General features: G+C 47.3%; 1 protein-coding gene across 1 annotated transcript in view; it reads right to left on the reverse strand.

The window, feature by feature from the left end:
• Positions 1-624: 624 nt before the first annotated feature.
• Positions 625-26736, reverse strand: part of LOC144720558 (tetraspanin-15-like) — a 35929-nt gene continuing 9817 nt past the window's right edge. The window contains exons 2-8 of the mRNA XM_078597357.1: positions 22127-22312; positions 19524-19598; positions 12383-12478; positions 9379-9495; positions 6367-6420; positions 3752-3868; positions 625-2136 (exon numbers count right to left, since the gene is read on the reverse strand). Of these exons, the coding sequence (XP_078453483.1) occupies positions 2017-2136; positions 3752-3868; positions 6367-6420; positions 9379-9495; positions 12383-12478; positions 19524-19598; positions 22127-22312 (765 nt within the window). The 3' untranslated portion in view covers positions 625-2016. The remainder of the gene's footprint in view (positions 2137-3751; positions 3869-6366; positions 6421-9378; positions 9496-12382; positions 12479-19523; positions 19599-22126; positions 22313-26736) is intronic.

The following is a 26736-nucleotide window of genomic DNA, read 5'->3' on the forward strand; positions in this document are numbered from 1 at the left end:
AACATAATAAAATAATTCTCACGACGTTTCGGCCACAACGCAAGCAGCCGTCCTCAGGTGAAGAACAGGTCTGTCAGAAAGACAGCGTCTGAATGAACACCACCAGGCTTGGCAGCGTATATTATTTTATTATTTCCATTCTACGTGACTTTACCGAAAGAACCAAGAAGATTAACCTGGCCCTGGTCATTGGGACGAGATGGCGAGGCAAGGCCTTCATCACTCTGGGCATAGATTTTAAAAGTGAAACATTTCTGAAGGAGCATTGCGCTGCCTTGCACTCGGCAATTGTAGCAGGTAGAGTGCCGCATATTGCGCACAGCTTGGTACTGATCGGTGATGAAACATTCCTGCCGCATTGTCAGAAAAATTGAGCCCCTAAATGATCGTGCGCTATATTGAAAAGCAGCATGCGAAATAATCACGCACCAATTTCACTGCATTATAGATCTACGCACAAATGTGCGTGGATTCGTCAAGTGAAATTATGCGTGACATTAGTTGGTTAAATAAGGCCGCTTATAACTTTGTTGAACTAGTTAAATAGAAGTCTAACCGCGATGAGTTAGTAGGCAAAACAGCGCAACCAGTTCCAATACATGTTGACAGACCTTTCGACTAAAACACAGTGATCCATTACTTTTTTATTTCAAAGTCAAGTCATTAATCGGGTATTAAACATTTAAATCTCAAAGCCCTGCTGTTAATTAAAAGGCCACGTGCCACATCGTGTGGAGTAAAAGTCTCCATTAAATGCTCCTGGAAAGGACCCCCAAGCAATTGTGCCACAATTAACAAAACATTACTTGCCCCGATTGAATAATTAAATAGGCATTAATAGTTTGCCGACGGGTGCATTATAATTTAATTTAAAACACGTATAAAAGTGTGTCTCTTAGCCATCATCGAGTTGGGGAAGGGGGGGGCAGCTTCACACAGATGTGTGAGCTCATGAACGCCATTCAACCAACAACTTTAAAACAAAACAAAAAAATGTGAACACAAAAAAAAGCCCACCATGATCATTTGCATGCAAGTCAAGACGTGTGGCGTGAATGCAGGGAGCTTCCAGTGGTATTTGGTGAAGTCAGAGAGAGAGAGACGCGGTTTGAAGCGGTGTCTCATTTTTCACGGAGAGGCAAACATGCAGTGAGTAAAAGCAGCTTGGGAGACTCATCTTGCACAATGTGACAACAAAGATTCGCAATTATGTAAAATGACGATGATTGACGATGACTTTTTGTGATACTGCGTTGGAAGTGGCGCATACGCGCAACAAATCAAGACTCACATTCGTACTAAAAATGAAATGTATATAAAATGTGACATTTTGGAAATGGACTTGTTCAAAGCACATTTTCTATTTTGACGTGATCATGAAAGAGCAAAACATTGGGAGGTAGGTTTTTAGACTATTCTATAGTTTGTTTGTAAAATCCGGTGTGTTTTTAATGGCAACTACAAAGTCCTTGCGCGTGTTTTTTGCCGTAATATCATCTTAATATCCTCCATCCCAAATAAATTCTTGATTAAATAACTCACATTGTGCACGTGGGATAACTCGGCGATGGAAATAGAATAAAAGCATTGGAAAAGCATCGGAGCTTTTCAGCACTTTTTTTTTTATGTAAAACTTGCCTCTGCTATTCAAACAGTACAAGTTGTAATGTATGCTGAACTTCTTTCGCACCGTACATAGTCAACCTCGCGAATTGGAGGTGCGGGAAATATTACGACTTTCTATTAAATAAAATGAAACAAAATTCTCCCAATTATTCATATAGGCATGTTACACACACTTGCACACGTTTTATTAATATATACCAGAGCGATATGAGCATTATTTTTTTATTTTACAACTGTTGCGATGTAGATCTTTGTCATGGCGCTTGTGCGTATGAATGCTGGAGTGTATACGTGCGTGCGTACATACGTACGTGCGTGCGTGCGTGCGTTCGTGTACGCACACGTGCGTGGTCGTGCGTGCAGTGCAACACAGTATGCGACGTCTTCTGTTCACGCCTCTGCTTCCTCTATGAACGCATCACGAGCTTCTTCTTGCTTTTGCTGCTCGTTCTGCAGAATGATGTCCTCTAGCCGTCCGATGTAGCACCACGACAGAATTATGCCGGCAAGCTGCAATGCAAACAAAGCCACATTACTTGCCACCACCCGGCACAACCAATTAGTGAGGTTCGTCACGTTAACAGAACATCGTTACTAGTACAGCAAATCGGCGTGTGCTTGACGAGGCTAGTTGTAATTACTGGTGAAACGTCGTACTCAGATTGTAAATGTTGTGGCTTGGCTCTCCAACACACACCGGTGTGCTGTACTGGTAACGAATTGGCCACGTTCTGTTTACGTGACGAACCTTACTAATTGGCTTTGTCGGGTGGTGGCGGTTTAACGACACATTTATATATTTACACGATCTACCACCCAAAAACCTCTATTATTGGTGATCTTCTTCTGCTCTTGTAGTTTTTTTTCTCCCCCACAATTTTGTCCCGATTGTGATAACGGTGTCACGGCAAGAGATGGAAGTATCCACCTGGTGTTTATTACCCGCTGACGAAATATGGGTTACGGCAACAGGGGCACTGACAGAGAATACGGAACAAATGCTGCAAGGATGTGCAAGGAAGCGGAGACAAATACACGCTTAGAATAACACTCGAGAGAGAAAGGGGAACACATGGATAAGGGAACAAACACAAATTACAGACCGCTAAGGAAAATAGATGTATAGATTTAGATAAGATTTCATTAATTTCAGCAGGAAGCGCCGCCAAAAGCTGTTAGGCTCCGTTTAATGGGTGTCCTATGATGGTACAGATATATACTGGTACAGACCTTGGTGACAATCGTGGCTATATAGGTCACGATACAAATGGCACGTACTGGTACATTTTTTACTTAGAAATTGGCCATGGGCAGGACACATCTCCAAAAGGGTTGATGACTCATGGACAAAACTGGTGATGGAATGGCAGCCGAAGGAGAAAACACGCCCATGACGATTGTGATGAACGCTGCAGAGTTGGAGCAATGAGATCGGCTCCTCTCGATTTAAAGCTTTCGTGACTGCAGGGATTCATGTTCTTGGTTCTTTCGGTAAAGTCACGAAGAATGGAAATAATAAAATAACAAAAATAAAACATAATAAAATTATTCTCACGACGTTTCGGCCACAACGCAAGCAGCCGTCCTCAGAGTCTGACTTCTCGACATACCTGTTCTTCACCTGAGGACGGCTGCTTGCGTTGTGGCCGAAACGTCGTGAGAATTATTTTATTATGTTTTATTATTATTATTTTATTTTTTCCATTCTACGTGACTTACCGAAAAAACCAAGAAGATGAATCGGCTCCTCTGTTAGGTGAGATGGATGTTGGACTCATAGCACTTTGTGAAATGGCAACAGCATGGGGATGCCTTCATCCAAAAACGGTGTAATCATTGATGATGATGATGATGATGAAATGTAATGTGACATGCCTAATTATGTTGTCGATTAAAAAAAATTCCGGTTAATGATGGTGCTGATTATGTCAGTGACAGAAATAGGAACTGCTAATGGCGGTGGTGATTGTGCTGGCATTCCTTTGCTTTACAACAGTGATAGAAACTGAAAATGTCAACAACAGCAGCAAAAACGGCAACCGCACAGTGCCGGAGAGGATTGTCGGGGTGGTCATGTCCAATTGGAATGTCGGGACATGTTCAATGCCAGAGGGAGCCCTCTAACCTGAGGCACGAGGAAGCCCATCAGGATGGCGGCCATGACGGTGTAGTGGTCGATGAGCCAGATGAGCAGCGCGTCCACGCAGCCCCGCGTGTAGATCTGACCCCGTAGCTGCAGCCGCTGCACATTCGCACGCACGCACGCACACACACGCACGCACACACACGCACACACACGCACACACGGGAGCAGACACCAGGTCACAACAGCAGCAGCAGCAGCAGCAGCGTCAAGAGCGGCAACCACACAGGCGCCATTCGCCATTAAGTGGTGGTGCTGTCACCACAAGCGCTTGTACCAGGCCAAGTGCATTCTTTGAGGCCGACACGTGAAGTGTTGGAAGGCTTGCTTGCAGGAGGTCACGGGAAAGACCCAGGTGTTACGAGTTAGCCGATTGAGATGACCTGGCCAATTGTACCACCTGTGCTCCCCGCTGTTGCCAGATTGTTGAATCAGCCCCGGAGCGCTGTTCGTTGTTGTGAGCATCGCTCCTCTGCCCCCCAGCAACAATCGAGTGCAAAGGAGCGATGCACACACACACACACACACGTGCCCATGGCAAGTCTAAGGTATTACATTTAGAAATATTGCCAAAGATACCATTGTTTCACCTTGTTCAGATAGACTCCTGGTTTACCGTGACATTCGTGAGTGACTATTGAGGTTAAAATAGCAAACGAAGGGGTGGTGGGGCCAGCATAATCCACTCCCTGTTGTCTTTGCCTCTCTTGTACAGATATTGACAGTGCAGTGGGTTGTTATCTTTTAGGCAGAGTTAACCTCGTAGAAGTCCAGGCCAGGTTGATGGTGCTATTGTAATGCATGGCCATGAATCAGTCTCAGGCCACTGAGGTAATATAGCGCAGTGTATGAACCGATACATTATTTCTCCTCAACACGAACACACAAACCTCCGTTAACAAAAACACGTTACATTTCATATATGATATTGGACTAATTCCATGCGTGTATGTACAGCCATGTCGATCCACTGCTGGATGAAGGATGTTTGATCATGCTTCACCATGCTTGCCATGTGCAGGTTGGTGAAAGTGGGGGAGAGCCAGGCATCACTCACCAATGATGTTAGACCCCGGCCGGGAATCAAACTCAGTTTGCTGGATTTAAAAACACAGTGCGTGCAAACCACTATGCCACCGGCCCACCTCAAATGCATACATACTGCACAAAAATGGTAACCAGAAAAAGATGAATGTATTTTTATTATTCACCATATTAAAAAAATAATGCGTGACATTTAGCCCGGTAATGGAAAATAACAACATATTATTTATACCACTGAGAGCTGTGGAGAGAATCAGATCAAACCTAATTATTCTGTTGCTCTGCCCATTCATTGCAAGCAGCCCACATACAAACAAATCACCCATACCAAATTAAATTTTTGTGTCCCAAACGCTGCAACAGATGCCTCTTGACATGAGGAACCAAGCATCTTGAAATGCCCCCTCCTCTCTCGAATGTAATAACATTCATTGCTGTGTACAGACTCGCGCTGCCCAACGAATTTGTGCAAGGGACTGCACCGTTGGCAGCAGTGTACATGCGAAGACCAAAACAACTCGCCACCGTCACCGTTCACACCGGATTAGAAATGAAAAAAATATTACAGAACGACTCGTCAAATAATAGGGAGGAATTAAAGCGACTTTGCAGTTCAAAATCTCACCAACGGTGACGATGTTTAATAACCTGTAAAGATGGTCCGAGACAGCGTGGTTTGTAGAAATGGGTCTGCCTTATGCTCATCGCTGTGTTATGCAACAGAGCGATGAGAAAGTGGTGAAAGTAGCTTTCAGCCCGAGTGAATACATTGCTGGATGATGGCCTCCCCCCACGCTGCGTTGGTCAGCGAACGATGGCGAAGTTGACCAGGGCAGGATCTGATGTCACTCGCCACATGTTAGCCATGCCTGGGAACCAAACTAAGGTCACCGGGTTCAGACCAAAGGAAATGAACCACTGCACTACCGCTCTTCCCCGCTACACTCCACGGTGTTATAGGGCCTATCAACACTTCCTAACACCTTCCCTCTCTGTTATTTAAAAAAAGAGTGTCCTAATATGTCAGCCATCAGCATATTTGGCCACTATAACAGCAGTCTTAATGGCAATGAGTGTTTTCAAAGGTCTGCGCCCACTGCCTATACACGTGTGTAATGGTAAAAGGTGAAGGTGCAGCGCTGCAATTGTTTGCTCACACCACTGCTGACGGAAGGCCCGCCCGCTAGAGGGAGCTCTAGAGAGCCCCCATCTCGAGAGTCTCGTGGCCTCTCCTATGACGATTGCTTGTGTTGCGATCGAAACGTCGTGATTTTTTTCATTATTTTTCTATTTACGCGACTTTACCGAAAGACCCAAAGAGTGTGGTGGAACCACTTTAAACCGTGCTGCGCGTGACGGACGCCGGGGCTGGGGCGATTCAAGGAACGTGTGGTCCAGCGCTTCAACTGCCGCTCCGGCAGACCGAATCGAAACGACGAACTCTGAATTGCAAGTCCAGCGCGTTGACCATCAGCAACCCTGGGCAGAATTCCCGAAAACATCTGTGTGTGCGCGCGTGTTGCGTAACTAAATCAGGTGATGAAAACACTTGCCTCCAGTTTCAGGGCTCCAAAACCGCACTGCGTGTTTTTGACAGGCTGCGAACCCTGTGGAGGAACACAGCGAGAGAGTGAGATGCGAGCGAGAGGGACTGGCGGGGCATGGCTCTTGTTCCAGAAGATGATACGGCAAACAGACGGCAATAAAGGGTGACCGATGAATCAATTAGAGGACAGGACCTTTAATCACATGCATGCCCAAGGAGCAACGCCGGCGTATTAGACTGCGAAAGGTTAAAAGGTGCAGCCATGCAATTGCCTGCTCATTCTACTGCTGGTAGAAATGCCTCCGGTGAAGCGAACGCGAGAGGTTACTTGGTCTACTCTAACCCCGCTGGCCAAGTGTGTTGGGGGACGTGGGCGTACCCACACTTTGCCCCACCGTACGCGACCTGCCGATCAACTCTGATGCACTTTTATACATATATATATGTACTGCTGGGTGGACAGAGGCGGGCGTGATTTGAGAAACATCGCCCTTTGTTTCAACTGCCGTGCCAGGAGATGTAATGGAACTGGAAAACCTCTGCATTGCAATTCCATTATCTGACCATTACGCCACAGGGAGCTAAACCTGCGATGCACGCAAACTGCACCGTCAACCAGGGGGACCAAGCACCAGGTGAGGCTGAATAAATGTGCCACTGGTTAATAATGTAGCTTTCATTAAAATTAGATTCTGAATATTTTGTATTATTTTTAAAGGTTGGATATGCATGACCCACATGTAAAATGCTTGCAAAATGAAAGGTCAATTGTCAACGCGGTGCTTTGAAATGCACCGAATTGCATTGGGAAATACGTCTGATAATTATTCATGACCCATTCAAAACATCAATGGTTAGTTTTTCTTAGAAGATATTCAATGTAACAAAAGTCGAAAGTGGCAGCAACAGGATGAGAAGCATTTTAGCATTACTTACGCTCAAGTGCTTTATGGATAATCAGATAAAATCCCTTTGAGGGTTAAAGTCTATTTTTTTATTATTAATCAAGGGAAACCTGAGTTTAGAAAGCATACCCAGCGCAGAAGCAAAAGTTATGTGCAACAGAGCCAGCATGGAAAACGCAGAGGGATAAATATAATGCATACATTTCGCAAATGCAACTTTTGTCATAAATAATTACATGAGGAGACATGTAAAAGTTTACGTAATATAGTAATTGAATAAAAGGCACGTGCATTTAGAACATTTTGAGTGAGAAAAAATATCCACTTGTCTAAATACTGTTTAACTGCAGAAGCTAACGGCTTGCAGAAAACCGGGCGCGATTCAATTGTTCCCGAATGTAAAGCAGACGCAATGTTTATCCACTTGTCTTGATGGACCGTATCGTTTGCAAAAGAACCAATCTCAAACTTAGTACTGTCTTGACTTTTGGAATGTTAAACATAATGTGGGCCACGTGGACTCCATTGTTGAATGTCGGCCCCATGCCATAGTCAAGTAAAAAAAAATGTTGGCACGTTAATTAGCACTGGCATCAGTTGCCAGTTTGGTGAAGACCCCATGACCACTGTCTGCGGCCAGTTGGAGGGGTGCTGGACAACATGGAGGAAATTAGTTCAATGAAGCCCTGGCCTCGCCTCGTATACACAGAGGGTGAGACCCAGAGTAGAACACGTGACAGACAAAAAGCAGACCGAATCGTCCCTCGCTCTGTGTGGGCGTTGAACGTTAATTAAAAACGGTGGGTTTCTACAGACCACTGGGTCTCCTACATTGCCCCCCCCCTCCTCCATGACCACCCTCCATCCCAAACACACAACCAAGGTGACTTTGGCCACAATACCTAGAGGACACATGTCCATGCGACTTAGTCACTGCGGTGCTAGAAAGGTATGCGTTTCACGTTGTGTATTCGTGTGCTTTCTGGTAAGCATTTCTTTTTCGTGCCGTGTATCAGAATGTGTTGTGTTGGTACGGAAAGTGTGTCATGTTGTTGTATGATAATATTTTGTGTGAGTAAGGCGTGTTTCTCATGTTGCGGTACGAGTATACTTTGTGCACGTAAGGCATGTGTTTCGAAACTCGGCGCCGATGCTCCCCGTGAATTGTATGCTGCACAGTAACCATGCCGAAAAGCCCGCACGACCCACGGACGAGAGAACCGCTGGTTTAAAGTTCGTTCAACGTTGACCGAATGTTTTTGTTTCGTACTCCCCCCCACCCCTGTGACGTTCTTGCCCAGCCCCAACTGGACATCTGTAAAAAAAAAAAGAGCTTGACAAGCTCCTCCGGTCTAAAAAAATATTCGGATTCTGATTTCCACATTATAAGCCATCAATCTCATTTCTGATTGCGTTTTAAAAGAGAGTCTGCATGCAAAGCGAAAAGCGTGTGGGCGTTGTCATCGTCGGCGTCGTTGTTGTTAGCATCGTCAGCATCGTCATCGTCAGTGTCGTCAGCGTCATCAGCGTCGTCAGCGTCGTCAGCGTCGTCAGCGTCGTCAGCATCGTCATCGTCAGCATCGTCAGCGTCGTCAGCGTCGTCAGCGTCATCAGCGTCGTCAGCGTCGTCATCGTCAGCGTCGTCAGCGTCGTCAGCGTCGTCAGCGTCGTCAGCGTCGTCAGCGTCGTCATCGTCAGCGTCGTCAGCGTCGTCAGCGTCGTCATCGTCGTCATCGTCAGCGTCGTCAGCGTCGTCAGCGTCGTCAGCGTCGTCAGCGTCGTCAGCGTCGTCAGCTTCGTCAGCGTCAGCGTCGTCAGCGTCGTCAGCGTCGTCAGCGTCGTCAGCGTCGTCAGCGTCGTCGTAGGCATCGTCAGCGTCGTCAGCATCGTCAGCATCGTCAGCGTCGTCGTAGGCATCGTCAGCATCGTCAGCGTCGTCGTAGGCATCGTCAGCATCGTCAAAGTCGTCAGCGTCGTCAGCGTCGTCAGCGTCGTCAGCGTCGTCAGCGTCGTCAGCGTCGTCAGCGTCGTCAGCGTCGTCATAGGCGTCGTTATCGTCGTCAGCGGCGGCGCTCTCTCTCCGTGTGCAACCGCGACCACGCCGGTCGCCGCACCTCCAGCACATCGCAGCAGGTGTACGGCACCCCGCAGGAGGCCGGGCCCGGCGAGGAGCACGAGTGATAGACATTCACCCTCCAGTCGGTGTAGTCCTGCCCGCCGCAGCACTGGAACTGCGGCGATTGAGGGAATTAGCAGCGATGAGCACTTTTCACAATCGCGGTTCGAGAATGCTCCACTTGATATCTCAAAGCTTACAGCACAGTCTAGTTATATATATATATATTTGTTTTACTAAACTTCAACATGCCACTATATATGTTTTTTTTTTTTAACTGCTCATATTTCAGTTACATGCAGTGAAATGTATTTTCTGCTCCATATAAAACGTGGGGATGGAGCGACTGTCCAGTGATTCATGCAAGGTGCTGGAGATCGATTCCAGACCACGTCCGGCATTAGTGGCGAGTGATATCTGAACTGGTCCTTTGCCCCCGCCCCGTTCACCAACCTGTATTGACCAGCGCGGTGAAGTATGGGTAAACATTTTTCCCAGAATGGCACAGCATAGCTAACCATGGTTACACCACTCCACTTCTCCCTCCCAAGATTGGACATACTGTACATTTACACACACACACAAACATCACTTTCCATTTTCAATGCATACACTTCATCTCTGCACTCTGGACGTGTGGCACAGCAGGAGAGTGAGCGGCTTGCAATCGGAAGGTTACAAGTTCAAATCCTGGTTGTGGATTGATTCTGCCCATCATCCCCCTCTGGGTGTCGATACAATTAATACGACTCCTGCAGGGAAGTCAACAGTGCTTGACGGATGGTTAGACTTACTCTTGACATATCAATGTGGAAATGCTAACACCCAGTATTACGAAGAGGAGAAGAGCACTGCTTCAAAGGCCACTCGAGCAGGAGATCACTGCGGACGGTGTCATTCCTCGTCTCAGGGGGCGCCGAGAAAGCGCGCATCGCATTGGGCAACTCGCACAGCACTCTCTCCGCAGCTGAACAGGTGACTCAACCCGTTCTCGCTGGCACCCGGCCACATTGCACTGGACTCGCAGTGGCAGCTGTTAACAGCCATTGCACCTTCCCCACAGCACCGGAGCAGAGGGCACTAACGAGAACCTGCTGCGCCACTACTCTTGAATAACGAGACAAACAAAGGCAGCGGACAAGTGGTCACGAAGGGCCGCGTGCGGCAGCCCTCGCTCGTGGAGAGGTAGCTGCAATCTGCACGGGCGCAGTGTGTGACGGCCCGGTGTGATGCGTGACGGCCCGGTGCCACGTGTGACGGCCCGGTGTGATGCATGACGGCCCAGTGCCACGTGTGACGGCCCGGTGTGATGCGTGATGGCCCGGTGCCACGTGTGACGGCCCGGTGTGATGCGTGACGGCCCGGTGCCACGTGTGACGGCCCGGTGTGATGCATGACGGCCCGGTGCCACGTGTGACGGCCCGGTGTGATGCATGACGGCCCAGTACCACGTGTGACGGCCCGGTGTGATGCGTGATGGCCCGGTGCCACGTGTGACGGCCCGGTGTGATGCGTGACGGCCCGGTGCCACGTGTGACGGCCCGGTGTGATGCGTGACGGCCCGGTGCCACGTGTGACGGCCCGGTGTGATGCATGACGGCCCGGTGCCACGTGTGACGGCCCGGTGTGATGCATGACGGCCCGGTGCCACGTGTGACGGCCCGGTGTGATGCATGACGGCCCAGTGCCACGTGTGACGGCCCGGTGTGATGCGTGATGGCCCGGTGCCACGTGTGACGGCCCGGTGTGATGCGTGACGGCCCAGTGCCACGTGTGACGGCCCGGTGTGATGCATGACGGCCCGGTGCCACGTGTGACGGCCCGGTGTGATGCGTGATGGCCCGGTGTGATGCGTGACGGCCCGGTGCCACGTGTGACAGCCCGGTGTGACGCGCGAGGGCCACCGTGCGACGCGCGAGGCCCCGGTGTGACGGGCGCTCGTGCAACGCGGGCTTTGAATGTTTCAATTGAACTTTTAAGAGCGAAGCGACGTTACGCGTGTATTGCATCGTCGCAAGATCAAAGCTTTGAAGGTTTCTTTCTTTGGTCCTCTCATCAACTTCAATGGCCATCATTACCATGACCCATTAACATGCGATGGCTTTGTAGCAGATGCATAATTTGGTCTGAACAGCTGTGGCGAAGTCTGGTCAAAGGACTCTAGTGACTGACACGGCGTGGTGAGGCCTTCATCCAACAGTGGATCGATCAAGGGTTGTACATTTTCATATTTTATGAAATACATTGCCTGGGAGCTTTGGGGGGAATGATACATTTACAGCGCTTTGTCAATCCACTGTTGCATGAATGTTTTACCAGACCTTGTTGGTTGTGGGAGTTATGCAAGCACACATCACCACACTGGTCAGCACAGGACCGGTTCAGATATCACTTGCCGCTGACGTTAGCCAAGGCTGGGAATCGAACTTAGGTCACCACGTTCATGGTGCAGTGTGCTAATCACTATGCCACAGCTCTCGCTGAGCACCACATAACAGCAAAGAGTCAAGGGCATGCTGTCTGTTCACAGACAGCAAACAGTTTTCCAAATGTTACCAATCATTGACTCATGTTGATCAATGGCAATGGAATCTCTCACAGGGAAAAAAAAAACATTATCAAGCAGCCAGTTTCAAAAACCACGACATTGATATATTAGTACCTCCCATTAGTACGGTACAGGAAAGAAGTTCAACAACCTGCAACTATTCTTCACATTGTTATTACGTACCAAAATCTCGGCTTAAAAGTTCAGCGGACGAACCCGAGCACTCTTGCACATGGCCATCCTGTGCCGTCTAAACCATTAAATTGCTCGCCGTACAGCCAGCCGCATAAAATAATGGCCCCAAAGAGATTCACGTTCTGCACAGCACTTAGTGGCAGACCATTTCAAATATTTTAAAGTCTTTGAGATAATCATTGACCATTATGCTCCGTCTTAAACTTTTAGACGGAACGATCCGTTTGCGAGAGAAGGACTTCTGTTGTCGAAACGGCACCTTGTGCTGAACGGAATCCATGATGTTCTTGAAATCCAGGTCGTCGTAGTAATTCTCTATCCCCTTTCGGATGTTGTCGTTAATAAAGCCTTGGGTCTGCGCACAACAATAAAAAGGAGAAATATTGCGCGATTACAGGCCAACGTTATATGCTCACACCGGCAAGCTCCCGGACTCTCCATTTTTTTAAATAAGATGGTGTGCGGGTAACCGTGAAGCCAGCGCGGGTGAAATTCTCGGCGCTTTCAATTATTATTGCGGGGAAACGCACGGAGGCACGAGGATGCCGAGATCGGGGCAGAGAAACGTCCACGCAATACCGAAGCGAGCAGGCAGTGGAAGCGTATGATGTGCAAATAGCGCTCAAACGCCGCTTGCATAAAGAGTCACGGACTTTCTGCTCCATTCATTAACATACGTGGAGGAATGTCAACCATGCTTAAACGATTTGTCCTGTCCTGGAGATGTCACTCACATTTAGAGAACCCCACACCCCCTGAATGATTACTTGGCGACAAGTATATCACTGATGTACCCAATTGTTATGTTGACATATTTTATTACTATAAATAAATCTTAATTACAGAGGAAGCTGCACAATTTGTATTTGCGTTCATAATGAAAAATGCATTTCCTTCCAAATTCTCAGCATCCCAAGTGTCCCCTGCAGAAGATATTTCCAGTCTCACCGGGCTCTCGCCTGCTACAGCACATGGTACAAGCAGCGACGCAGACTTCTGTTACGCGGAAAATATAGCAAAGTCCAGGAGTCTCGCGTGCTCACCAATGTGACACAGGAAGAAGTGAATACGTCCTTGAGACAATGCTAAAGAAGGACGACTGCAGGGGTTCAAGCTCATGCCCGGGAATGAGCCCGGACGTGACCTCATATTAGGCAAAATTGTGCACACAAATGGAGGGAAAGGGGAAGCAGGCAAAGGCAGAAAGCCTCGTGGATAGACACTGGGGTAAGGCATTACATAGAAGAGGCTGTATTGAAATGTAAAAGAGCAACAGTCCTGATTAAAGAAAAAGATCTGTGGCAGACATTTTGTTTGGCCTCATCATCATCAATGCGCCAAAGGAAGAGGGCAGATGATTACGATGGAATTCGATAAAAGAAAAGTAGTTCTCGTCTCGTAGATATGTCCCCAAAGCCGCATATTCCGGGTTGTCGGAGATGAGTTGGAAGGTTTGGTAATGAGATTTTTTTTAGTTACAGTCAAACTGAATTTCAAACTTGTGGGCACACAGCCGAGGGCACACAGCTCTGCGTAGTTATCTGCATGACACGAAGCCATTTCGTTTTTAGACCGTGTCTCCAACGAAGGGCTGGGCCCCTCTGGCGAAGGTGAACATGTGGAATGAGCAGGTGGTGGTTAATAGGCGAGCAGATGTAAGGTCACGTCAGCAATCCCCTTTGCACACAACAATACCAACTGCCGTGTACGGAGATTGGTGGCCTTACACTGCTCAGCCTAATTCAATAGCATTATCCCATTAAGTTTTAATTAATTTTCATACAGGGCTGTGAGATATGTAAAATTAATGATTTTATTTTTTTACCTAAATAATAAAATTGCATTAATAATGCAGTCTGCTAAATTATTTAAACAATGGGAACCAAAGTTGAATCGGAGAGCCTTGTAAATGGGTTGCCCTGCTCAATGAATTCTACGGCAACAAGCTTAACAGTCATTATTATGCAGCAAACAATTACTTATTGTGCAGCATTCAATTAACAGCGGTATTAATGAAGCCAACAAATACAGCGAACTATAGATATGTGGCATAGTAAGTTGGCTCTCTCCTCAGCCTTGAGTTTGTCTGAAACGATTTCAAGATCGCTTTGACCACTGTAATTGTGCAGCTAATGGCAATGCCCAGGCAGTGAAGGTCACAGAGGTGAACTCTGCAGCAAAAAAACATTGGCAGGGATTTTATTAAACATAGTTTGTACGTATGTTGAACTTCTTTCGCATCGTACGTAACCACCCGTGCTAATCGGAGGTGTGGTTTTAAAGTCAACGAGTGATTGAATTAGGCAAACGAGTTGCGCGGCTTCGGTGGGACATTTGTGCAGTAGGGCCTTGGGTTGCCGAGACAGACATCGGAATAGTCCCCACGAGTCTGGCGACCTGGGGAAAAGACCGACGATCAGATGTGGGGAAGAACTTGGGGTATGTGGAGCGTTGACGGAGTGCGGAGGCATCTACGGACATTGGCCACGATGGCATCTTGATCTTGACAGTCAAAGGAAGTCTTTGCACAGTCACAGGTCGATCGCAGCCAGAAAAGATGTTCATGCCACAGTGGATGGCAGCCATTTACCAATACAGCATCCCCACTCCGTGCCATTGTTGACAGTCGCAAGCACTGATTCAAGAATAAATAATATTGTAATTACCGGCAAAACGTCGTACTAGAAAAGTAAATGCTGTGGGTTTCCTATCCAACACACCGGTGTGCTGAACTAGTAACGGATTAGCATGTTTTGTTCACGTGACAAACCTCACTAATTGGCTGTGTCAGGTGGTGGCGGGTTCAACAGCACATTTATATTTACGCGATCTAACAGAAAAAAACCTATCATTGATATTGGTCACCAAAGCAGACTACGTTCTAAATAATGTATTTTTCTCATTCGTATTATAACTCTTTAGGTCTTAATCTTGATTTGAAGCTTTCGTGACTGCAGGAATCCATACTCTTTGGTTCTTTCGCTAAAGTCACGTGGGTATAAAATAAAATTAATCACGACGTTTCTGGCACAACACAAACGTCCGTCATCAGGTGGGAAAGCATGATCTGCTGCTGAGGCAGACTGTTTTAAAAGGTTTGAAATGGGTGTAGCCCAAGGGTCATAAATAAGTGGCCGGGGTGAGTGATGTTAACGTGAGAAATGAGCATGTAACTGTAAGATAGGAGAGCGGCCTCCTCGACGAGGGCACGGAAGTGGCTATGTTGATGTGAGAGATTAGCATGTTAATGTAAGATCGGAGAGTGGTGCAATCCAACGGCATGAAAGTGCAATGCAAAGGACATGTGAGCATGAGAGATCTTTAGGTCTTGTTCGAATGCTGTTTTTTTTCTCCCACTTCATGAGCTTAGATGTAACATGTGAACATCCATTTACATGTAAATCGGCATTAATCGTAAATAAAGTTGCTTTGCACGACTTGGTGAGCGTAAGGATGAATATGAATCGACGATTATTTTATTGCCAAGAGGATGGGACCTGGGGGTAGTGGGGGGGGGGAGAGACGGGCCAAGGGACCCGGCGCCATTTTAAAAACGACGACAACAACAACCATGAGTTGAGTAAACAAAGTGGACTGTAGAAGAATGAGAAACAACGAAGCGTAACGTCTCGCAAAGTCTAATGAAAATCAAAAAGAGCAATAATAATAACCACGTATTTGCATATCTCTCTGTGCGGCGCGCAATCATTTGTAACGCCCGCGTGCGCAAACAGGCGACCGGGGAAGCAAGCAGATGCACGTGAAATATGCTAAATCCGAACCACGAGCCCGTCTCATTATGCAAATGATTAGGCCCGCGCGTGGCAGCATTTGCTCGCGTTCGGTTATTTATGCACCTCCCCCCACTCAAGGCCAAGATATCCCAGCAGGCGGATTACCACGACAGAAGCAGCCCAACTTCCATGGAAAATTTGGAAAAGCTATTTTAACGTGGACACAGTCGATTTAGAAGTTTTTTTTTTTCATTTGAATTAACATGCATCGAAGGGCTCCCAATTTTAAATCCTCGAGTTGACACTCCCACTGGCTCTGTCCACGGTTTAACTATAATGGAAAAACGCACAAAAAACAGCCGAAAAGGTAAATGGAAGTGGGCAAAGTCATCAATTTAGCCCTCCTTCGATACCTCGTTAAACATCCCTTGACACTGGCACACCTGAGCTGTGACATTTCCCGCCCCTCCTATTCATGCGGTTGGCCACGTACTGTGTGAAAGAAGTTCACCATACATATACATACATTGCATGGCACTCATGGCATGGGTGATTTTTTTCACTCTACCATTTGCTGAGTCGAGCGAGATGTAAAAAAACAGTGATACGCAATGCCTCTTGTGAGACGTCTCAATCTGGCTCAGGGCCATGCCAGGGGCCAGGGGCCAGGGGCAGGGTTAATCATTTTCGTCACGCGTTGCGGCAGTCGGAGCACTTGGACATTTGATGCCGATGTCAAACGTTCATTTGCATGTTTAACACGTAGAGGCTTTCGCGACAAATATGAATCTTAATAAAGGTACGTTTTTTGGGGGTTAGTGGTAACTAATTGGTACGTTGTGTTTACGTGACAAACCTTACTAATTGGCTGCATCGGATGGTGGGTTAACGACACATTTATATTGACGCGATTTAACCCCAGAAAAAACCTTTATTTTCATTTGCACGTGATTTCAATGGCACGGCCCAGCTCTTGCATCCGAGACATTGACTACCTCGCCTGGTATACAGGAAGTCGTGGGTTGAATCACGACCCTGACACCTCTATATTTGGAGTTTGCATAGCTCTTTCCCCGTGGTGGCGTGTATATTTTTCTCCTGGTCCTCCGGTCTTTCCCTCCAGAGTTAGAATCAACGTGCATTTAGAGTATTTGACTGCTAGAAATTTCCACGCGAGCAGCCACTTCGTTAAGCCATAATCTGTTATGCCCAGGTCGCGTCTGAAAATGGAGATATGTAGCTCAGTGGGGCTTACCTAGTAAAATAAAAAAAATACATTTAAACTGGTGCCTCCTGAACTGCGCCGGACTGACTCGGCACGGCCGCGGTGCTCCTCAGTTCGACAGCAGAGAAGAGGTTTTTTTTTTGTTTAACAGAGTCGACTATTTTTCACAGGGGGGTCCGCCCGCCCTCGATGGGTTTTTGTTTGATTGCGGCGGAAGCTCCATTGAACGCACGTGCAGGCGCGCAGCTGCGTGGTCACGCGCACGCCACAGAGGCACTTTAACTCGAGCAACTAGACCCCCACCGCCTACCACGCTCATGGTAGAGCGAGCCCCGGTGTTTCACAAGCTGCAGCAGATGGCAACGATCGCGTTACGCAGTGCTTACCACGTAAAAGGTACGATTCACATTGTCCGTAAAAATGTGGAAGATTCATTTAAAATTAATAATGATGGCTTCTGTTTATTCAGGAAAACCTCTCAAGAGTTGTTTTCAGGATGGCCTTGCTTACACCAAATGTTTGGCAATTTCCGCTAATGATTATCTAGCATCTCAGATGGAATAAACAATGAACAACCCACTTTCTATACTGCCACCTCGCCATTCACCAAGAATAAACCCCTCGCCATGCTTTTTTGCCCACATTTCAGCATCTGCTCCATTTTCTTTATCAATATCCACGTTTCTGATCCTGATGCAGTCGGAGATAATAAGATAATATACACCGATTAATAAAACATTTCTTCTTAGGCACATTGGTATGTTTGCTTTTTATTTTTAGGTGTAGTTTCCCAAAAGCACTCCACACTACACGTTATGTAAATGACGTTGCTTTGTCAATTACAGCTGGTTCTAGCTGAACTACATGGTCAGTAAATAAAATGTAATGATCAGGGCAAGTGGTGGCCCAGAGGCAAATCAATTGGACAATTATAAGAAAGGTTTCACCGAGACACTTTCTACTCAGTGTTGCGAGCGAACCTATGAATTTTAACGTATGCTTTGGCAGGACACATCGCTCGAAGGTTTGAGGGCCGGTGGTCGAGACTAACAATAGAGTGGAAGCCAAAGGAGAGGCCACACCTGAAAGGACGTCCCCTGGAGAGACGGAGCAATGAAATCAATTTATACACGGGTGCAAGATGGATTGCTGCATCTCAAGACCAAGAGCGATGGTGCCGGCAGGTAGGAAGACCTTCATCCAGCAGTGAATTGATCATGGCTGATAATGTTGAGGATTTCTACACTTTGAGACGTTATCCACCACGGGAAACAATGTGTGGAGGTGTCCATTCCCAAATCCTCACTACAGCATGGCTACTTGAGCCCCATTTAATCTATTTACATCGCTAATTTGTGCGGGGCAAAAAAGGGTGGGCAAATCTTCCCTCGTCCTACAAATGATGTACAGATTTTTTTAAAAACATGTTACAGGCGAGGATTCATCAGTCGGTGGTGTCTCGTGTAGTAGCGAAATGGATTTTCGTAAGACGTGTGGGCTGCACTGCTAATTTAGAACACCGCTTGTATTTTTAACTCGCCGATTCATCTGCCTTTTATGGCTTAGCGCGTGAAACAGCCAGACGGCAATGGTCCGCTCAGAAACACTGTCGCTAATAGAACGCATGGGAAAAGTACAGTTGACAAACGTGGTCAAGGCTGCACGGTGGTCAGGAGATGGCAGTTGAGCAATTGACTCTTAAATCCATCACTGTCGAGATTTGAACGCAAATCCCCTTTCGTATGCATCATGGGTTTCCTCCCCACGAACTGCAGGAACCTCATGAAAAAGAGTCTTGAGAGTCATTGAGACTAACTCGGTAAATATAGGGATTTGTTTGCTTTCTATTAGCATTCAGCGCTCACTTGAATGTGAAACACGTCGCTACAGACGGCAGATTAAAAGCACGGGCTTTGCTTTGCGAGAGAGCAAGATTACTCTGCTAATTGCACACATTCTTTAATATTCAGCCATAACTTGTCGTCTAATTCCTTTAAGGCTGCATTACCCCAACCTCCCCACCCCCACCCCCCCCCCCCCCAAGGCCAGCTAGCCACTAATGGCGGTTCCAGGATTATCTTTTGGGCCTTGACCCACCTCTGTCAGTGAAATAAAGATTTTCCATTTCAAATCCAGGCCACTGGGCGTTTGGTTGGGAGCGCATAAGCGGCGCCGCAGCATTGCTTCGAAAGAGACACTTGACCCGTGGCCGCATCTGCAGTTCGCGCCATTAAAGTTTTCCGTGACCTCAAAGGATCTCACGGCACCGCTTCGGCCAGAGCTCATCTGCGGCCGACGTAACCGCCCCCACGTCTCAGGTTCTCTCACGCCTGCGACCACGAAAACAGGGCTTCCGCGCTTAATAAGCACAATACATTGCGGGGAACAAACGACTCGACCCCACGGGGGCATCTGATTATAGCCGCGGCTCGCGCACGTACCGAGTTGCGGAAGACCAAAGCCACAATCCCACCAATGAGCTCAATGATGAGGCCCAGTATCATGGTAACCAGGAACTGTCAATAACAGAAGAGGAGTGGGTGTGGGGGCGGGGAGCAGGGAGAATGGGAAATGAAAATGGACAAAAAAAATAAGTTATCGGTCAGAGTTCAAATCAAGCATTCAACATTTGACACCGTTAATGCCATGTAAAGCAGGAGATCAAGGCTATAGAACGTGTTCATTGAGTTCAATGATGGGCCCCCCGTGCGTGTGTGGGTGGGTGCAGTTGCTACCAGGGTTACCGGGGAAAATGAGACGGAATAGAAACACTCGGGAGGCCAGAGTTCAAATCGAGCATCGGCACTTGAAATTGTTAATGCCATGTAAAGCGGTGAGACAGGATTTCGCTGGGATGCCTCACTGGAGCTCAGCAATAAACCCCGGGGAGTGTCGCGAGCTTCAACAGACATGGAGGGATGATGGGGAAAATTACCAACAGCAGAACAAAAATCCCAGCACATTATTGCAATGAAACATAATAGAGTTTTCAAATGTTTTTTGGTGCAAAGGTAGCCTTGAAAACGCATTGCGGAGGCGTGTGTGAGATGAACAATGGCACATGGAGGCACTTACACATGCATTCACATATATGCTTATAAAACCTAGGCAAAGATACCCCGTGTAGCCGTACAGACATATTGGGCAAGTTCAGTTAGTGAGCACCTGACGATATGTAAGAAGGAGCGGAGTAGCCAGCACCACAACGGGCTCTGATATTTGCAATATGCAGCAGGTAACTCATGAGGCTGATTCCACGTAGGGGAGGCTCCGGAGAGGTTAAGCTACAACTTTTCACTCACGTCACCCATGGCCATGAATTACAACCAGGTGTTCAGGTTCAGAGAGCAGTGCCATGCCATTGCGCCACACCACCTCCACCCCGCCTCCCACACAAAGACAAAAGATCTTCCGTATAGCCTTAACAGATCATTGGGTCAAGTGCTGTTCGCGAGCACCTATGAAGGCTGGCACGGCACACGAGGGGGTGGGTGGCCAGTACCGTGCCCGGCGACCTTTGTCTCCCCAGTGGCGATGTTTACACATCGCACCAGGTACTCACTTGGGGCCGAGTCGACCTAGAGGGAGGCCCAGGACCGATTCACATGATCGTCACCTATGTTAGCCGTGAGCGGAAATCAAACTCGGGTCGCCGGAGTTGTTGGCGCATTGCACCACCCGCCTCCACCCCGCCCACACACAGACATCCACCCACACACACACACAGACATCCACCCACACACACACACAGACATCCACCCACACACACACACACAGACATCCACCCACACACACACACACAGACATCCACCCACACACACACAGACATCCACCCACACACACACAGACATCCACCCACACACACACAGACATCCACCCACACACACACAGACATCCACCCACACACACACAGACATCCACACACACACACACAGACATCCACCCACACACACACAGACATCCACCCACACACACACAGACATCCACCCACACACACAGACATCCACCCACACACACACAGACATCCACACACACACACAGACATCCACCCACACACACACAGACATCCACCCACACACACACAGACATCCACACACACATATCCACCCACACACACACAAACATCCACACACACACACACCTTAAACATATTTGTGTGAGAAAACAGCAAGCAGAATGTACTCCTTTGGGACCTCAGAATGTCGACCTTTCGAACCCCACTGCTCTTGCTAAACAAACACCATTCACAATTTACCCACAATCCACATCCATCCCTTCACACTGCGTGGAGCAGCAACATAGCAGAAGAATTCTGGTTCCAAACAATGAGACGCTGCTGAGGAATGTGTTGCCTTGGATATAAAATGTATATACTATTGTTACCGAGTGAACAGAATACAATTGTTATTTATTTTTTTACATGGAAAAAGTTAAACATTTAAATGTGCAGCCCTTCAATTGCCTGCTCATGCCTGTAATTCCAGAAGGGCCTCTACTAGAGAGAGCTCTGGACAGCCTCTCTAGAGGGTATCTGGCCTACTCTTTCATGCTGGCCAGACGTGTTGCAAGATATGGAAGTACCCACACTTTACCCCACCACACGCATCCTGCCGATCGCCTGTGCTGTGCCCATGTATTCTGCCGTGTGGACAGAGGGCTGGGGTATTTCAATAACTTGACCCATTGTTTAAACTGCCGAGCCAACAAGCTCCGGATTGCAAGTCCAGTGTGCTAACCATTACATCATGGCTGCACAAATAATGGAGAGATACAAATCCTACCTTCGTTATTAACAGTGCCTTTAAAAATAGACTTACACAGCTGGATGTGCACAACATCATCCAATCGTATAGACTCCCTGACCTACAAAAATCCAGGCCACGTCCCAAGGGGCAGCGAGGGGCGAGCGAAACCTGTGGCACGTGGATCTGGGGCTCGGAGGGAAGGGATGGAGGGGGACAGGGGGTGGGTGTTGGGGCCACGATTGCGGAACAGAGGAAGCAGATCGCTGGCAACGGAGAAGGAGGAGGAGGAGAGGCCTCACGATCTTGAGCAACGTCAAGTTGTCCCGGAGTGCCCCGAGCAAGCCGAGGAAGGAGACGATGAAGAGCACGGATCCCGCCAGCAGCAGGAGGATGGCTGGCGCCAGGAACATGCCGCTCATGGTTCGCGAGCGCTGCCTCTCCACCTCCGCGTAGGCGCCCAGGCACAGCAGCAGCACGCCCAGCAGCTGCGGGCAACGGTGGCGGCGCGGCACAGGCAGGGCCAGGGTTAGCACGGCGATGAGCACGGTTGGCTACGTACGGTGCGAAAGAAGTTCAACATACGTACAACATACATAATACATAGACAGGGGTTCATATTCTTGGGATTTTTCGGTAAAGTCACGTAGGTAAATTTTTTTTTTAATTAATAAAAGTTAAAGAAAAATAAAATAAAAATCACGACGTTTCAGAGGCAACACAAGCTTCCGTCTTCAGGTGGAACCGTCACAGCACGATTGCTGATACAGCAAGCGTGCTGAAGACGGAAGCTTGTGTTGCCTCCGAAACGTCGTGATTTTTATTTTAATTTTTACTAATTTAATTTTTTTTTACCTACGTGACTTTACCGAAAAAACCCAAGAATATGAATCCGTGCAGTCACGAAAGCTTCAAATCTAGAATTCATAGACAGGGGCTTTGCGGGTTTGCAGCACAGGGCTTCAGATTGTGCACGTCCCCCCAAAGCCAAAACAATATCAATAGAGTGCTTTATATAATGGTTACAATGTAATAGAGCACTGTAGCATTACGATAAACCTACAGCTAAATTGGTCATTAAAGCCACGGCACCGTTATGTGCATTAGCTGCCATTAGGGGGGGTTACGTAAGCTAAACTAAACTATGTTCCATGATGTTTCATTATGTTATCGGTGCAATATAAATGCAAGTATCGTTAGCATTACTCCTAATACTACCAATTATGCGCCGGAAAATAATATTGTTGGTGTTGTTGTGAACTTTGACTTTTGCCTTGGAATTTGTATGTCACATTTCAAATCTGGAACTGAAATAGCAGCAGTGTGGTAAAACAGTCAAGGGGAAGGAGTTCAATATCCAAAGATGCCCCCCCACCGCTAATCTACAACAGCCACTGGACCCTTGCTAAAACTGGAAACGAGGCATGGGTTAAAGCAGCTGGAAGCGGCGGCAGTAGCAGCGGCAGCAGCAGCAGGTCTGCCTGTCGTGCGAACCCAAAATCGGACGATCTAAATTCAGCACAGGCCAGGGTGTGCTGCGTTGATGCTTCGCGATGAATGAGAAGAGACAGGCGAATTTGACAACATCCTCGGGAGTGAACAGACTGCTCCCCCAACTACCCCCCCACCTCCCCTCCTGGATGGACGGTGTGTACAAAAGGGGCACCACGGTGGCGAGATATTAACTACCTCGCCTGGTATACAGGAGATCGTGGGTTCTATCCTGGCCCTGACGCTTGCTGTATATGTGCAGTTTGCATGCTCTCTCTCCCTGTGGCCACGTGGATCTTTCTCCAGGTCCTTCCGGTTTTTCCCCCCATATTTAGAAATATGCGTATAGAGTATTTGGCAATTTCCACATGATGAGCCACTTTGTGGCCAGGTCGCTTCTGAAAAAGAGTGATATACCTCAGTGGGCCTTATCTGGCCAAATAAAAAAAAAGTTTAGTTTTTAGTAAAACACCACAAGCCACTGAGCCCCGAGTAGTCGTGAGAGTTTAAGTGATCATTGCGATTCTTTACAGAACGGTAAATGTTTTTTTTTAAAGGTACCCATTTTTATTAAACATAGCACCAATATTTCATACACAGATGCTCACTCATGGTAATCGGTGACCATTTGTAAAATGGCTGCCATGGCCATCATAAGACTTATTTGCAAAGGCACCTATATCCAAAAAATCGCATTAGTTAACTGATCTGTTTACTGCACAATGTATGCTTTCATCATCACAATTCTTCTGTATTTTTCACACATCTGTTAGATTAAGGACGAGATTTCGATTTAAAGCTTTCGTGACTGCAGGGATTCATCTTCTTGGTTCTTTCGGTAAAGTCACGTAGAAGGGAAGTAATAAAATAATAAAAATAAAACATAATAAAACAATTCTAAGGACGAGAGTGAAGTGAGGTGGTGGCAATATTTTTTTCAATTTGCAATGTACAACGCGAGCGAACAGTTAAGTGTACACTCGATGGCCAATATGAGCTGGCCAAGGATGTGAAAACTATCAATCGTTCAATTACGCCGTATTGGACACACCTGACACGGCCACTCAGGGGAACTTGGGTTGGCGTGGTTCACTAATCAAAGTGGAGTTTAATTCATCCCCGTGTCTTCACACCATGGCCCAAGGGCTTGGCCTCAGAAAGGCCCAATTTGTTAACCTCGTCAGACTAGCGAAGGAAAGACAAAGAGTTCCACAGAACCCCGAAAACCTTCCAATGTCACAGCTCAACAATCTGACGCAGACACGGCCGATGCGCACCGTAACTTTTCTGTTTAGATAGAAGCAATCAAGTTTCCATTAATTGGATATTTCAACTCGCAATGGGTACCAATGTTGCACCCTGCTGATTGGCTCACAAATACGTTGATTTTGGTCAAAGTAATCCCAGTGCACTGTTAGATTCCTTAATACGGCTACATCCTAAACATTCCAACGCCGACTTTACCATCAACACCATAACCATCTTCATCAGCACCAGCAGCAGCAGCAGCCAAATCCACACTCCATCCATCGCGATTTAATGTAAGCCTCATCACGTTGGTGTCAATGCCTTTGATCTAATGCAGGGGTGGGGAACGTCCGGCCCGCGGGCCATATAAGGCAACGAAATCATTTGGTCTGGCCCTGCCAAGGCAACTGCAGGCAGGACTCGAAATTCAATAAATCTAGGAGCAAACCTGGAAAAGCAGTTGCGAGTAGCAACATCATCAATACCAGCTAACATCACACACCTCACCAAAGAGAAGCAGTTCCAGCCATCACATTAGGGGCGAGTTAATTAAATGTTTGACCAAATATAACAGGATAATTTTTAAGTTGATAATGTTGTATTACCCGCGAATGATGTTAGAAATATCCAAATGGCCCTTGGCATAAAAAAGGTTCCCCATCCCTGATCTAATGCAACACTAATCCACTTTCGAAAGGACACCAGCAATCCACAATCAATGCCTTCATTTCACAGCAAAGGGAAGGATTGAGCCCATTACCATTCCTCAAAGGGAGTCACTTGGGCCCTCGAGTGATGTTTTGCTCCACTGGGGTACATGCAGCTAGTCTGGAAATATCACACAACCCTTGGTTTATGTTATGAAGGCTCAGATGAAAAATTAGTGTCTCAAAGTCCAACTTGTTCCATTATTAAAGCGCTACGTGAAAGTTAGCCTGTTGGTTGAGTGGCAGTTGGGCCAAGGTAACCCCCCCCCACCCCCCTGGGTATCTCGTGACCGGAGGGGTGGACCCCGGCTAGGGGCGGAGTGAGCCCCGACTCGGGGTATAAAAGCCGGTCCTCTCAAAGAGACCGGCAGTTGTCGTCCACTCGAAGAACTCAAGCCCACGGGGGAATAGGACACGCTGGCCGGATATCGGGTGGAAGGGGCCGTACCCCTTTTTATGCCAGGGACAACTGTTATTGCGTTTATTGTTAACTAGTTTTACCAGAGGTGGGACAAAGTCATTGTTATGCAAGTCCAAGTCGAGTCGCAAGTCATCAAATTCATGACTCGAGTCTGACTCGAGTCCAAGTCACATGACTCGAGTCCACATCTCATAGGTGGGACAAAGTCATTGTTATGCAAGTCCAAGTCGAGTCGCAAGTCATCAAATTCATGACTCGAGTCTGACTCGAGTCCAAGTCACATGACTCGAGTCCACACCTCTGAGTTTTACTACCCGACTTTGCCCGGGACTTGGATTCACCACGCCCGGCAGCCTTTGTCTCCCCAGTGGCAATGTTTATACACCACACCAATTACTCGTTTGAGGCTGAGTTGACCTAGGGGAGGCCCAGGACCGGTTCAAATAATCGTCACCGGTGGTGGCCGTGAGCGGGAATCGAACCTCGGGTAGCCGGGTTCATAGCGCAGCGCCATAAGCACTACGTATGCGCGGGTCACGTGACAGATTTGACGTCACAGCTCACTTGCCATGCAAAAAATATATGCATTATTGAGCTCCCCCTCCAAAATGAGTTTTTGTATTTTTATAATTTTGCATGGTATACAGTCTGGAAAGTACCCACATGGCAAATTTCAAGTTTGTTGCATGTCGGGAAGTACGCTAAACATTTTGAACAGACACACATAATCACAACTTTGCCTTTTATATATATGGAGATAAAAGTGTTGCCTCCAAGAGGAAGTCTCCTACAAGTTTGCACCCATGACAAGCATTGTGAATTTTTCATATGTAAGCTCAGTTGCTGTTGAGCCCAAGGAATACAATGGCCAAAGTTTTAAAAACATCACAGCAAATTCCAGACTCTAAAATAACTCGCAAGTGTAAGTGTCGAACTTAAATCTTCTGCAAAAAAACACAATTGGGAAATCATTAAATGTGCTTACCATGTCTGATCTCCCAACACTCTTAGCAATGCTGATCTCTTACAAGTATAGTGTGGGGCA

The sequence above is a fragment of the Lampetra planeri genome, chromosome 9, assembly GCF_965212315.1.
Source record: "Lampetra planeri chromosome 9, kcLamPlan1.2.h2, whole genome shotgun sequence".
In the NCBI taxonomy this organism is placed as follows: Eukaryota; Metazoa; Chordata; class Hyperoartia; order Petromyzontiformes; family Petromyzontidae; genus Lampetra; species Lampetra planeri.